Below are 14,334 nucleotides of genomic sequence, written 5' to 3'. Positions count from 1 at the left end.
AGTCGGATACGACTGAGTGACTGAAATGACCTGAACTGAAGGGTACCGTCAAAAGTTCCACAGCTTTTGAAAAGGTTAGACTAGACGCTCGCCTCTGTCCCCTTCGGCTATGAAACTGCTGGAGCTTACAGAATTAAATATATTAATTACAGTGACCCTGGAGTACATAATTAGGACAGACAAATATGAAGGAATGCTTCTTCAGAGCTGTCAGAAAACTTCAGACCAAGGTTATTTAGTATCAGATATAAGAAAGTCCTATTCAAAATAAAAGGTGGGGGGTGGGGTTGCCACTAGCAATACAAAGCTCAAACCTGCCACTAAATTTGCGACTCAGTCAAGGTAACTAGTATGTACATTAGATGGTTGGCAGAGATTTATACCAATGCTGTATTACATTCTAGATGACCCCCAAAATTGGTATAATGTCTTTGTACTACGTTCTTAAAGGATACAGACCTCAGAGTACCGTAGATGCTATATTTAGCTACTGAAATATTTTTAACAAAGTCACTTTAAAACCCTTTCGTACATTAAATGGTAAGAAAGGGCCACTAACAAAGGATTCAAATAATGTACAGGAAGGTTGACAGATTTTTTTTTCTGTAAGTAGCCAGATAATAAAAAATCGGGGCTTGGTAGGCCATACAATCTCTACAGCAGCTACTGCTACAGCGTGAAACAGCCAACGGGTACGTAAACAAGTAGACGTGGCTCTGTTCCAGCAACGTTTTATTTGAAAAAAAAAAAACGGGCAGGGGGCCAGGGGTGATTCACAGCCTTGGTTTGCTGATCTGTGGCCTACAGTACAATCACATCAATACAACACAGGTCCACAAAGCGGGACATGTGTGGGGATGAGTTTTGTGGAAATAATTGTAGCCTGGTAAGCTGGTAAGGGGTACCCATAGGAGGGATCACAGAAAAATACTTTAAAGATGCTCAGCTTCAAACATGGCATGGCACTGGAATACTAGAACCTTTAAAAGCAGATTAACAATTGATAAAGAACAATGAAAGTAAGACAGGCAAGTTCAAGTGATAATAATAAACAGAAACCATATAGTTAGGACAATAATACATCACATAAATAATTTCATAGAACTGTGTAATTTTAGATGGAAGTGGCCTGAGAAATAATCTCGTCTAACTCACTTGTTTTATGGAAGAGGAACCGAAAATGCACAGTGCAGTAAAGTAACAAAAAGAATCGCAAACTAAAGGTATTTTTGGAGAACAAGGATGGGATTACATCACCAAACAAGGGTTTTAATGCAAGTGTCAGATCACAGTCAAAACGATAAAGCTGTTATACAACATAAATTATTGATAAGTAAAAACAGAAGAGTAGTGAAATTTTCCATTTGATCTGAGCTTAGTATGTTGATGTGGTTAAAACGTGAAACAAGGTAATAAGTAGGTAGAAATTCATCCAAGTTAATAATATACAAATATACATGAATACAAATAAATAATTATAAAAATACGTAAGTGTTTTATTTCAACACTTACGGCCGAATACGGCTGTAATACAGCCGAAGAAAAGTGCATTTTTATATAAATCCTCTGGGAACCAACGTAGTTTACCACAAACAGTACGAATCAGTATGTATTGTAGCAAATAATATCATGGGCTTTGGAAGAAAAATTGCATTTGGATTCAAATCCTTTATAAGACAGATAACCTTAAGGAAGAAATCTAATTTTTAAGAGTATCTGCTCACTCATATATAAAATGTTGACAGTAATACCTACCTTATAAGATTTTAGGAAGATTTTTTCAAGTAGTCTATATACATATATATGTCATTTACATATAAATGTTCTAATACATAGCAGATGTATTTCTTTTCTTTATTCTTCTAGACACATTTCTGGTAACAATCATAATAACTAACGTTCAACTAACACTTACTTATACGTCAGGCACTTTTCAAAGGGCTTTAGATACCCTAATTTATTTATCCTCACAATACTCCTCAAGAGGTACATGACATTATTGTTCCTATTTTTCAGTTAAACAAACAGAGACTAAAGCATTTAAGGCCACAAAGCTACTGAGCAGTGAGTCAGAATTTAAACCCAAGCAATCCAGAACACTGAAACTCCAATAAAAAGGCTGAACTACCTAAAGAATTAGGTCTGAGAGTAATAGAAATGTTATTTATTCACTCTGATTAGTTCCCACTACCTCTTCCATTTTAAAATAAAAAGAAAATTACAGTTTGTGCATTAAAGCAGTTTAGTGCCCCAAACCACCATAGAACACTTAATGTCAAATAACTATAAAGGACCCTGTCTTCTGCTGGGTTTGTCTACTCTGGCTACAGATGAAAATTACATATGAAGCTTAAAAAAAATAACATAGACGTCCAAATCTCACCCCTGACATTTTAAGTAGGAACTCCAGGGTAGGGCTCAGACACATGCATTTTCAAAACACTCCAGATATGATTTTAGTACACAGCTAGAGTGAGAATTAGAGTTCTGAACACCAAAGATAACGATGGCAATGCAAGCCAAGTAGCATCTGGAACCAGGATAATTTTTCAAGGGAAAATTACCAACGAGAAGGAGCAGTAAAGAATAGGAACTGCTGACGGAGGACAATAAGAAGAGTGAATAAGGTGGACAGCAGGGTAAGAAGCCAGACAGGGAGGCAGGTTCACTTTCAGATGCCAGGAAGGCGAGTTACACACGAGGAAAAGCAAACAGAAATGCAATCTCTACAGCCACAACAGCAGCTCAGCAACATGATCTGAGGACTTACATGTGACCAGGGAAAAGGCCCATTTTTTTGGTCATTGCTTATCCTTGCAAATGACACAATGCTTTCCTCATCATTGTTGCTGCTTGTTTTTCACAATTTGCCACTACTGTTAGTTTTGTTATTAACTGCAATTCAGTGACTTTGTCCCAATTTTGCTGATAAAACATCTGAAATTTGGCTTAACTTTTTCACCATAAGATCAGAAATAAAATTCATTATAACAACTCCAACAAAGATTAATGTAGTCATTATATAAAACATGCATGGTTAGAAAGCACACAAAGTAATCAGCGAATCATTTTCACAACAGTAGACCAAAACCAACTAAAATCAAGCATAGCACCAGAAGATTATTAATATAAAACTCTAACATAGGTTTCACAGGATTAAGACATTGCTGCTGCTGCTGCTGCTGCTGCTGCTAAGTCAGCATCAAATTGAGGCTTCCAATTTGTGGTATTACAGCTGAACTAATCAAGAGGGACACAAGTCTATTCTTGTCTACTATGATTTAAAAATCATAGTAACATAGGACCCATTTATTCCAACAAACTCATGGGGTTCTTAACTGTTTATTTTAATGACTTTCTCTTGAGAATCGAATGGAATCTGGATCTTTTTTCCAGAACAGAAATGCAAGTGCCCATAAACAGCATCTCCCAGGCAACATCATGATGCCATTCACCTTGGCCAGCAGAAGAGCCCTGGGTTTGCAGATTTCCTAAAGACCCACTATGGGGAAACATTCATTCTCTTTCTCTAAGTTTTTCACACCTTAGATGTGAACTGTTCATAAGTATGGAGATGTGGATTTTGTACATGCTTATCTCTCTACAGCACCAGCACATCCCTAAACAAACGATTCAACAGGGCACCTGTTTCCAGGTGAGCTGTGGCTCACTGATGTGTGTGCCCCTTTTCTGTACGGCCCCATTTCTGAATCTCACTTGTTTATGAGACAAGACAACTGCGTGAAATGGTGAACATACAGATTCAGATTTGGAAGACAGGTGTTCAAGTTCAGGCTTGATGCTTTTTTAGCAGTACGAGGTTAAAACGTTTGACCTATGCCTTCATTGTTTATAAGAAGAAAGTTAAATTCAACTTCAGCAATCTTGAGCGAGTACTGAGCTGAGCTTCAGGGTCCTCATCTAATAAATGGTAACAGCATGTAACTGACATGTTTAGAAAATTAAATAAGATAATACATATGAAGAACATAGCAAAATACCCTGGCACAGAGTAAATGCTCAGGAATCGACTCTTATTAATGTACCTCATATTGGATAAAATATCTGTCTTGCAGGGTAACAAGAGATACATGTGGACTTGGAATAAACACTGTTAAATAAATGGTGGTTTCTGTGGACGGAAGGGGGAGCTGGGACACAGGAGTGAGTGATGTGCTGAGTGCAAGCCAGGAGAGGCGGCCCCTCCTCCCCTCGGCGACGGATGCACTCCCCAGGCTCTTGGGGGTGCTCATGGCTCAAAAGTATGGGCTGATTCCCTCTGTGGGATTTGCCCCAGGATGAAGAGAGTGGCCCACCCAAAGTCACACCCCTTCTTCAGGGCACTCCTGATTCAATGACTGAATGACCTGGAGATGTAAAGGCTGAGCCCTTAGACCTACTTTAGGACAAGTCTGAAGTCTATCCCAGCTCCAGAGTTCCCAAGATCAACTGAAGCTTTCTAGGCAATTGAAATGCAATTCGCCTTCTCCCTCTGCCCAGTTCCTGTCTCTCCTTAAAGGTACTGAGTCCCCAGGAGAGTTCCGCACACAAGTGTGTCTCAGAGTTGGCTGCCTCGGGAAACGTCTTATGGCACCTGCCCAAAGTCAGAAAGCTAATGAGAGACCAAAATGAGATCTGCTAGACAGCAGATCATTCCACAGCACATCTGCCAGCATCATTCCACAATGAACGATCCAGAAGGGTGGGGTGGGGAGGGAGTGAAAGGGAGGTTCGGGAGGGAGGGGGCGTGGGTGCACCTGTGGCTGATTCTTGTTGACAGAAAACCACAAAATTCCATAGCAAATATCCTTCAAATATAAAAATAAAGTGGCAAAAAAAAAATGCTTTGAAAAAATATCTGACATTATAAACAGAGCTGTTTTAAAGAACTCTTTTATAAAAACATTTGTGCTTTGATTTATAAATGGAGAAATAACATATCATTTTAACCAAATTAGGTGACTTTAAATATGACTTATTTGTATATATTCTAATTTGTGTAAGAAATATGAATATCAATAAATCTCCCTCACCTTCTTTACTCAGAAAAAAAAAAAATGAGCAGGAGACTGAGTGAAAGGAGGAACCAAAAGCCCTATAAGGTAACATAAATGATTCCATAAAATATTCTAACCACGTCTCATATGTGGAGCAGAATAAAAATGAAGGAAGATCCTTATTGAAGTTGAGCTGATGAGACACAAGAAAGCAATCATTCCTACTAAGAGCAGAAAACAGGAGGGTGAAGGAAGAGGGGAATTTCCTGGGATGCTTTCCATTTCACTTCAGAAGCAGAGACCAACTGGATCAAAAGGGGCTTCAAAGATAGACAGCTTCTGCCTTTTATTTTATACAAGCGCAAACTGCACCCTGGAGGGTCACTGTGCTCCCGAGGCACAAGGTCACAGAGTAGCCTGGTCTAGGGCTCAGTCTCCACTCTTTCAGCTTTGTCTTCAACATGTGACTCTGACACGTTACGTAAGGAGTAACACCCACACAAAATTCACATAAATGCCAGCATAAGTATAAAATGTATCACAGGAACTCCCCTGCTGGTCCAACGGCTAAGACTCCACATGCCCAACGCAAGGGGCCCCGGTTCGATCCCTGGTCGGGGAACTGGAGCCCACACGCCGCAACTGACGATCCTGCGTGCCAGAACGAAGATTAAAGACCTCATGTGCTACAACTAAGACCCAGTGCAGCCAAGTACGAAACAAATATTTTTAAAAATTAACCAGTCAATCTAAGACGGAGATGGAAAATTTTTAAAATATAGAAACAAAAAACCAAAATGTATTATGAAACTATGTCTAACTTTTGAATTAGGCATCAGTGTCTCTCCCCGCCCTCCCCACCAATGTGGATGATCGGAACTTGACTACGTTCTGGGTTTTCACAGAATGTCTTTACAAGGAAGGTTAGAGCTCCAGCAATTAAAGTTCACCAAATATTGTATCTTAATGCCCTTATCTCAGAATGAGGACAATAATTACTAACTCATTCAATAAGATGCCATAAAGACTAAATATTTAATGGTAGCAACACATTTTAAATGCCACATAAACAAATACCATAGCGATACACACAGCAACTTCTAGCACGTTGATATTACACAGAACTGATTGAAAAGAGCCCAAGGAAGACCCAGGAACATTTAGACACCTGACTGTTTCCAATCAAGAGAGCAAGATTTAAACTGATACACCTAAAGTTTAATCAAGACATCCCTATTCTTAGAAATCCCTGTGTTAGGCAAATCTACCACCAAGGAATCTAAGACTTTTGGGAAAAAATAGGGGAATGGGATAGAAGTTAAAAGAAACTCATGATTATCTTTAAAGTACTTTTAAATTATTAAAATAGAATAGGGCAACCATAATACGTAAGAAATACCACAGACATTTTATAGATTTTGAACTTGTTCCAGTAAGTACTATATCATTCACTTTTATATATGATTTCTGCTTTCTAGAGAACTCTGAGAATCTCTCTGTCCTCTGTTACAATGAAGTAATTATAAATATTATTTGCTAAGAATCACTACCTTCTGTCCTTTCCACATCTGCATTCTTCATCCAAGGTGCTCAAAGAACAAGTTTGGTTTTTAAAGCCTTCACTGTTTTAAACGTTTGGGTAAATTTTGTTTCCCTTGCTTGGAAAAGTGGAGGCGGCAAAAGTGCCTCTGAAGCAGAGCTCAGCCCAGTTTCCCTCACGCCAGGGTCAGGCTTTGGGACCCCTTTGCAGAGAGTTAAAGTTCAGCTCCCTGAATTTTAACAAACCAAAGAGCAGTACTAAGAGCCTTCCATTCCTTTATCAATTCCCAGGGCTTCTTTGAAAAATCTCCATTTCTACTGTGCTATATTTCTACTGTGCTTTTTAAAAATTATCTACTTCACCTAACCTATTCTGTCTTTTTCTAGTTACATTAGTAATAATTTATAGATGAAACTGTTAGTCAAGAGAAAAGACACACAGAAGCAAATTCATGAATATCAGAATTTTGAATAAAGATAAACTGTGGTTAGTAAGCAGATGGCAACAATACTAGTCTAGATAGGTAAGATAATGTGGTGTAAACCAATCTCCCTGTGTGTGCCCAGTCGCTAAGTACTGTCCCACTCTTCTGCGACCCCATGGACTGTAGCCCACCACGCTTCTCTGTCCGTGGGATTTCCAGGCAAGAATACTGGAGAGGGTTATCATTTCCTTCTCCAGGGGATCTTCTCCAACCCAGGGATCGAACGCACGTCTCCTGCGTTGGCAGGTGGATTCTTTAACACTGAGCCACCTGGGAAGCCAAACTCATCTGCCTACCAACCAACTATTGGCTTGGGTGAAATCAGCCAGTGACTCATTGATTTATAATGCTCCTACACTTATACACAGATACTAAGATACCTGGCTTCACCAACTCAAGGGACATGAGTTTGAGCAAGCTCTGGGAAATAGTGAAGGGCAGGGAAGCCTGGCGTGCTGCAGTCCATGGGGTTGCAAAGAATGAGACATGACTAAGCGACTGAACAACAGCAACAACCAAGATACAAAGCAGCATGAAAATTCCAGGGAAATAACATTTATGTTCACTTTCCTTGCAGGAAAATATACAAATGAACGCTGTGGAGGTATTATAAAACACATGTTGGACTAAATCAGCAGTCTTCAAAACAGGTAACCCCTTTCAAAAGGGAGTGTCTAAAGTCTTTTCAAGGAAAATATAGTTTTTTAAGCACACATAGTCTTAAGACATAGTTAGTTTAAAGGAATTGATTTTTGGATGCTAAATATGCAAATTAACACCTTCCCTGAAACATTGAGGGTGGAAATTTTCTCTCAAAGAAAATAATCAAGGATGTAAAATTTTTGACGTTGAAAGTTCGCCATGAAATTTTTTTTTAATGGATGATGATGGCAGGTATCAAATAGTTATGCCAAATATTCTATTGAATTAATTTAAAAGAACGAGTTTCATTTTTAAATCTCAATATCACAATATCTTCAAAATTTTATCTTTTGAAATTGTTCAAACTTATTATTAAAAAGTTTTAGCTGTCAATACAAAACTGTGCAAGAGATTAGACGTTTCTTGATACCCACTAAAGAGATGGTGAGCAAAAAAGTTTGAAAGCCACCAGACTAAATCATGTCAAGGTTTCATTAACCTCTAATATTCTGATATTCAAAATTCTAAACAAGGTGCTCTATATATAAGTCCTACTCTGTCTAGAGTGACACAGAAAGGTTGGGCCTATTAAAGAGCCCTTGGGAGTGTAGGTGAGATTTGAGCAGGGGTTTATGAATGGAAAACAGGAAACTTGAAGAACCCAGGAAATGATGAAGAGGCCCCTGCAGGAGAGGGGAAGCAGATGTGGCCAGGCGGAAAATAGGAAGACCAGGAGCTTTCAGGTCACAAGAAACTTGGGTTCAAATTCAGGTTTTACTACATTTGGGCTGAGCCAGTTTGAAGAAATCTTCATTTCTATTTTGAAGATCAAATAAAGAGATAGAAAAGAAAGTGCTTTTTAAATTATAAACTAACAGCACTTGTTAGCCACTAAGCCCTTTTCAACCAAAAACCATGAGCGGTAGCAGTTTACACCATGGCCGAAAGCATGGGCTCTGGAACCAGTAGATTGTGTCGGGACAGAAGCTGCCAATTCCTGGAGGGACGATCTCAGCCCGGATGGGAGGGAGCGGGCAGGCAACCCAGTCTAGAACAGGGCTTTAGTAATAAAGCTACCAACATGACTCCTTGGTTTCTCAGAAAAAGTATGTGACAATGATCCAATGAACTTCTTAGCTAACAAAGTAGCATATATTTTTTCCCCTTGCTTAAATGTCAAAACTCCAAAAGAACACATCGCAATTTATGCTACAAAGAATATCTTGATGTATTTGGTAAATTATTATTTGGTGGTTAAGGCGGTACATTTGTTAGAAATGATTCTGCATTGCGGTAGGAACATTCTGACCTTCACCTAAGGGCGTTCTGACAATAGGGTACCAAAGACCTCATTATAAAATATCCTGACCTATTACTAACATACCAAACACAGAACCAAAAGCAGCAATATGAGACAAACCCTTTAAGTGCTGACGTTTTTAGTCTTTTGAAAACTGTTACTGGAATATTTTTTAAATTATAGAAGTAATTCATAGTTCCTCATTTATGATCTTTAAAATATATTTTTTACATATATACATACATATTTATATATAAAATACATACATATATATTTATATATATAACTGCAGACATATATATTCATATACATACGTATGTATATAGAAGATAAAGCTGGTCTTCCATACCTACCCCTGACTTTTCAAACCTTGTTCATGACAAGATGCACAGTTTTTCAGAAATTATTTTAGAAGTTAGAAGTTTTGGTTAAAGTCTTGACCAAAATGTAGAAACACAAAGCTCAGAAATGTGTCGTTTTAAGAAAAGCATTTAAAAGCCCATGTTTTAACTTCTAAAAAGTCCCAGAACTATAACTACAGGGGAATGTGCCAAATAGATTATACTGCTTTCCAATTTAATTTAAGCATTATATCCGTGCTAAAACTCAGGATATGTTTGCTACTCTTAAGATATTTTCAATACATAATATATATTGAGAAGCAATAGATCAACTTTAGGAATTTTTTAACTTACAAGTGTGTCTGGCCAGTGAGTAGTTGGATCCACCACTAGTCAAACCAAACCCTTCAGGAATCTGACTAGAGCTTCGAGGTCTGGTCAACAGTTTCGGAGGTTCAATTTCAGCACCAAATTCAGCTCCTATCACTCCCAGTAAAACGATAGCCGTAGCTTGCTTCCGTCTTTCCTCATAAGATGTGGAAATTTTTTTCATTTGTGGGACACTTGATAAGCAACCTGAAAACCAAAACATAAGAACAGAAATTAAAAGACTATCAATACATATGATAAAAACATTCAAGACTGCTCGTTCACGAATGAACTGTCTTTTCAATAAATGGCACTGAAATGACTGGTTATCCGTGTGCAAAAGAATGAATTTGGATTTCTACCTCTCATGATACAAGAAAATGAACTCAAAATCAATTACAGCCCTAAATATAGAACTAAAACTAAATAACTTGCAGAAAAAATATAGATTAATATTCTCATGATTTGGGGGTAGGCATGATTTCTTAGATATTATAGCAAAACATGAGAAAATTTTTAAATGTTTTCAAATTGAACTTCAATATTAAACACTTTTGAGCTTCCAATAACATAATCAGGAAACTAAAAAGAACGCACAGACTGAGAGAAAATTGTCAAATGGTATATTTAATAAGAGATTGTATCCAGAATACCTAAGAACCTCTTAAGACAACTCTATATTAAGAAAACCCAGCTTTTAAAATCAGCAACTAATTTAAATAGGCATTTCCCCAAAGATATATGAATGGCCAATATGCACATTAAAGCTACTCAAAATCACTGGTCATTAGGAAAATGAAAATGAAAACCTCAGTGAGATGCCATTTTACATCCATCAGAATGGCTATAATTACAAGGACAGCCCATAACATGTATTGTTGAGCCTGTACAGAAATTCAAAACTCTCATGCATTCCTGGTGGGAATGTAAAATGATACAACTACTTTAGAAAATAGTTTGGTAGTTAGAGTTATAACAGATGGCCCAGCAATCCCACTCCTAGGTATCTACCCAAGGAGGGTAAAAACAAATGTACATATAAAGACGTGTACATGAACGTCCAGGCTTCCCTGGTGGCCCAGTGGTAAAGAATCTGCGTGCCGATTCAGGAGAAGCAGAAGACGTGGGTTCGATCCCTAGGCTGGGACGATCCCCTGAAGTAGGAAATGGCAACCCACTCCAGTATTCTTGCCTGGAAAATTCCATGAACAGAGAAGCCTGTGGGGTGCAGTCTATGGGGTTGCAAAGAGTCGGACACAACTGAGCAACTGAGCGTGCACAATGATTGTCTACAACAGCATTACCCACAAGAACCAAAAAGCAGGAACAACAAAAGTCCATCAGTGGTTAAATAGCTAAACAAATGTGCTACATTCATCCAATAAAATATTATTCAGCAATAGAAACGAATGAAACATTAATACATGGTGCAATATGGATGTAAATATATGTACACAACCAACTTTATAAAATCCTAATATTTTCCATAAGTGTTTAAGATTTTAAAAAATAATTCAGTTCAGTTTCAGTCACTCAGTCGTGTCCGACTCTTTGCAACCCCATGAATCACAGCATGCCAGGCCTTCCTGTCCATCACCAATTCCCGGAGTTCACTCAGACTCACGTCCATCGAGTCAGTGATGCCATCCAGCCATCTCATCCTCTGTCGTCCCCTTCTCCTCCTGCCCCCAATCCCTCCTAGTATCAGAGCCTTTTCCAATGAGTCAACTCTTTGCATGAGGTGGCCAAAGTACTGGAGTTTCAGCTTTAGCATCATTCCTTCCAAAGAAATCCCAGGGCTGATCTCCTTCAGAATGGACTGGTTGGATCTCCTTGCAGTCCAAGGGACTCTCAAGAGTCTTCTCCAACACCACACTTCAAAAGCATCAATTCTTCGGTGCTCAGCCTTCTTCAAAGTCCAACTCTCACATCCATACATGACCACAGAAAAAACTATAGCCTTGACTAGACGGACCTTTGTTGGCAAAGTAATGTCTCTGCTTTTGAATATGCTATCTAGATTGGTCATAACTTTCCTTCTAAGGAGTAAGCGTCTTTTAATTTCATGGCTGCAGTCACCATCTGCAGTGATTTTGGAGCCCAAAAAAATGAGCCCAAAAAGTCTGACACTGTTTCCACTGTTTTCCCAAAAATTAACTAATGTGGATACAGCTAGTCTACTATGGGTTATATCTTGACTTTACTACACCTCTCTCTTACCCTAGAGGTCACCATGATTCTGACCTTATCAAATATTTTTTATCTATTATATAATCATATCAATGTTACCTGAAATGTATATTTTCTTGCCTTGAACCATGCTTGTGTTCTATCCATAAACTCTGGGTATATGGATGAATGAAAACCAGTAGGTAGGTAGGTAGGTAGGTAAACAGGCCAATAGACAAACTCTGAACTAAATTTGCTCATAGAGGTTTTTGAGTGTACGCCCATGGGTAAGATTGAACTATTATTTTCTTTCTATGTACTATTCCTGTTGGCTCTTGGTAGGAATATAATACATGTCTCTAAAACTGGGTTAACTTTTACTCCCCAGTCCTCTGAAAACAGTTAAAGAATCATTGAAGTTAGATGAAATTATTTACAATTATCACGGCCTGTGGGCTTCCCTGGTAGCTCAGATAGTAAAGAATTTGCCTGCAATACAGGAGACCGGGGGTTCAATCCATGGGTCAGGAAGAACCCCTGGAGAAAGGAATGGCTACTCACTCCAGTATTCTTGCCTGGAAAATCTCATGGACAGAGGAGCCTGGTGGGCGACAACCCAGGGGGTTGCAAAGAGCCGGACACGATTGAGTGACCACCACTGACAGCGCCTGTGTCAGGATGACCCTCTTCTGGATCAGGAGGTAGCGGACGCAGGGGTGGGCAAGGCGTAGGGTGGAGGAAAGAATACTGTTGTTGTTGTTGTTATGAATTAATTTTCTGTAATAATTATTCGGCTTGATTTTCCACTAAATTCTTAAATCATTTCAGATAGCTTACAGTTTTAGAATTATGCATTTCATCCAAGTTTTTAAAAGTGTTGGTCTGAAGTTATTTAGACTGTTCTCTATGATTTAAAAAATCTCACTTGTATCAGTTGCTATGAATTCTTATAAGTATTGTTTACTTGTGCCCAGTTACTCAGTCGTGTCTGACTCTTTGCAACCCCTGGACTGTAACCCGCCAGGCTTCTCTGTGCATAGAATTTTCCAGGCAAGAATACTGAAGTGGGTTGCCACTTTCTACTGCAGGGGAAGGAGACTTTCCTGACCCAGGGCCTGAACCCACGTTTCTTGCATCTCCTACATTGGCAGGTGGATTTTTTTTTTTTTTTTTACCACTAGTGCCACCTGGGAGGCTTGTGCCTTCTCAATATTATTTTCCCTGCCCTCTTGATCAGTTTTTCTAGAAATACACTTCCTACCAGATTTCCAAAAGTACCCTGGTTTTGATCTGTTTCATTGCTTTCTATTTCACTCATTTCTGCTGTTACTTTTACTATCTCTCTTCCTCCCACTTTCCTTAGGTTTTCTCTCTATTCTCTCTTTCTCTTTGTTTCTACGTTCCCAGATTGAACCCACCTCACTTCATTATTTTCTATTATGTTTAACAGAGAGTCACAGAGTGGCATCCAGTTTCCTCCTCTCCTTTAATAATACAACCTCCACTTTGACTGAGTAACAATGTATTCATATTCTTTCAATAGTCTTGCAGGAACTGAGAAAGCCTGGCCTTAGGTATTTTAAGTTCTCTTTGCTCATAGGAGCCAAAGCCTGCTTCTGAAAAGCAGCTAATCATTTCAGTCGAGATTACTGCATTTCTGTTCCGTTACTTGTCCACAAAGATACTATCTTTCTTGAGCCTAATTATGCCTTGTTGGTTTTCTATTTGAATATTTTATCCATCATAGCTATACATGGGGTACAGAGGGATTTCAAAGGCAAACTTCTGGAGCCATCCTGATTTGGAGGTCAGATTTCTGTCTTTCTAATTTTAACCCATCCAGTTTTTCTTGTCTCTTTCACCCCATTGTTCTATACATTAATTAAATCAATACAATGGGCCCACAGAGCAGTATGGCAACTAAGAAATTAGCAACAGGGACTTCAGAATACTTCTAGATATTTTTATTTTGTCTCTGTGGAGACAAATTTCTTCCTTTGTTATTCTATACTACTGCAGGAAAGGCAAGGGGATGAGAACAGGGAGGGTTTAAGGCGTACCAAACACCAGAGGTCTTCATATAGCAACCTGAAGAATTTTCATGTTAGGCTAACAGAAAGCTGTTGAACAGTTTTTGTATAAGCCGGTGTCATGAGATTCATGGTCAGAGAGATCATGATAGCAGAAGCACGGGAGGTGATGGTGGTGGTTTAGTCGCTAAGTTGTGTCTGAATCACTGTGACCCCACGGACTGCAGCCTGCCAGGCTCCTCTATCCATGAGATTTCCCAGGCAAGAATACTAGAGTGGGTTGCTATTTCCTTCTCCACGGGAATTTCCTGACCCAGGGATCAAACCCAGGTCTCTCTTGCATTACAGGCAGTCTTCTGTATTTCAAGTGGATTCTTTACTGACTGAGCCACCAGGGAAGCCCCAGAATGGGAAGGTAGATTGGGAGGTAAAAGAAGATTGGTGTCAAGAAGAACCAAATGA

General features: G+C 38.9%; 1 protein-coding gene across 4 annotated transcripts in view; it reads right to left on the bottom strand.

Annotated features, from left to right (window-relative positions):
• Positions 1-14,334, bottom strand: part of WDR7 (WD repeat domain 7) — a 357,488-nt gene that overhangs the window by 150,435 nt on the left and 192,719 nt on the right. For all 4 annotated transcript variants that reach the window (XM_070362049.1, XM_070362051.1, XM_070362048.1 and 1 more), the window contains one exon: positions 9,659-9,880. In XM_070362049.1, coding sequence (XP_070218150.1) covers positions 9,659-9,880 — 222 coding nt within the window. The remainder of the gene's footprint in view (positions 1-9,658; positions 9,881-14,334) is intronic.

The sequence above is a fragment of the Bos mutus genome, chromosome 24 (genome assembly GCF_027580195.1).
Source record: "Bos mutus isolate GX-2022 chromosome 24, NWIPB_WYAK_1.1, whole genome shotgun sequence".
Lineage (NCBI taxonomy): Eukaryota > Metazoa > Chordata > Mammalia > Artiodactyla > Bovidae > Bos > Bos mutus.
This window is presented reverse-complemented; position numbering and strand designations above follow the sequence as displayed.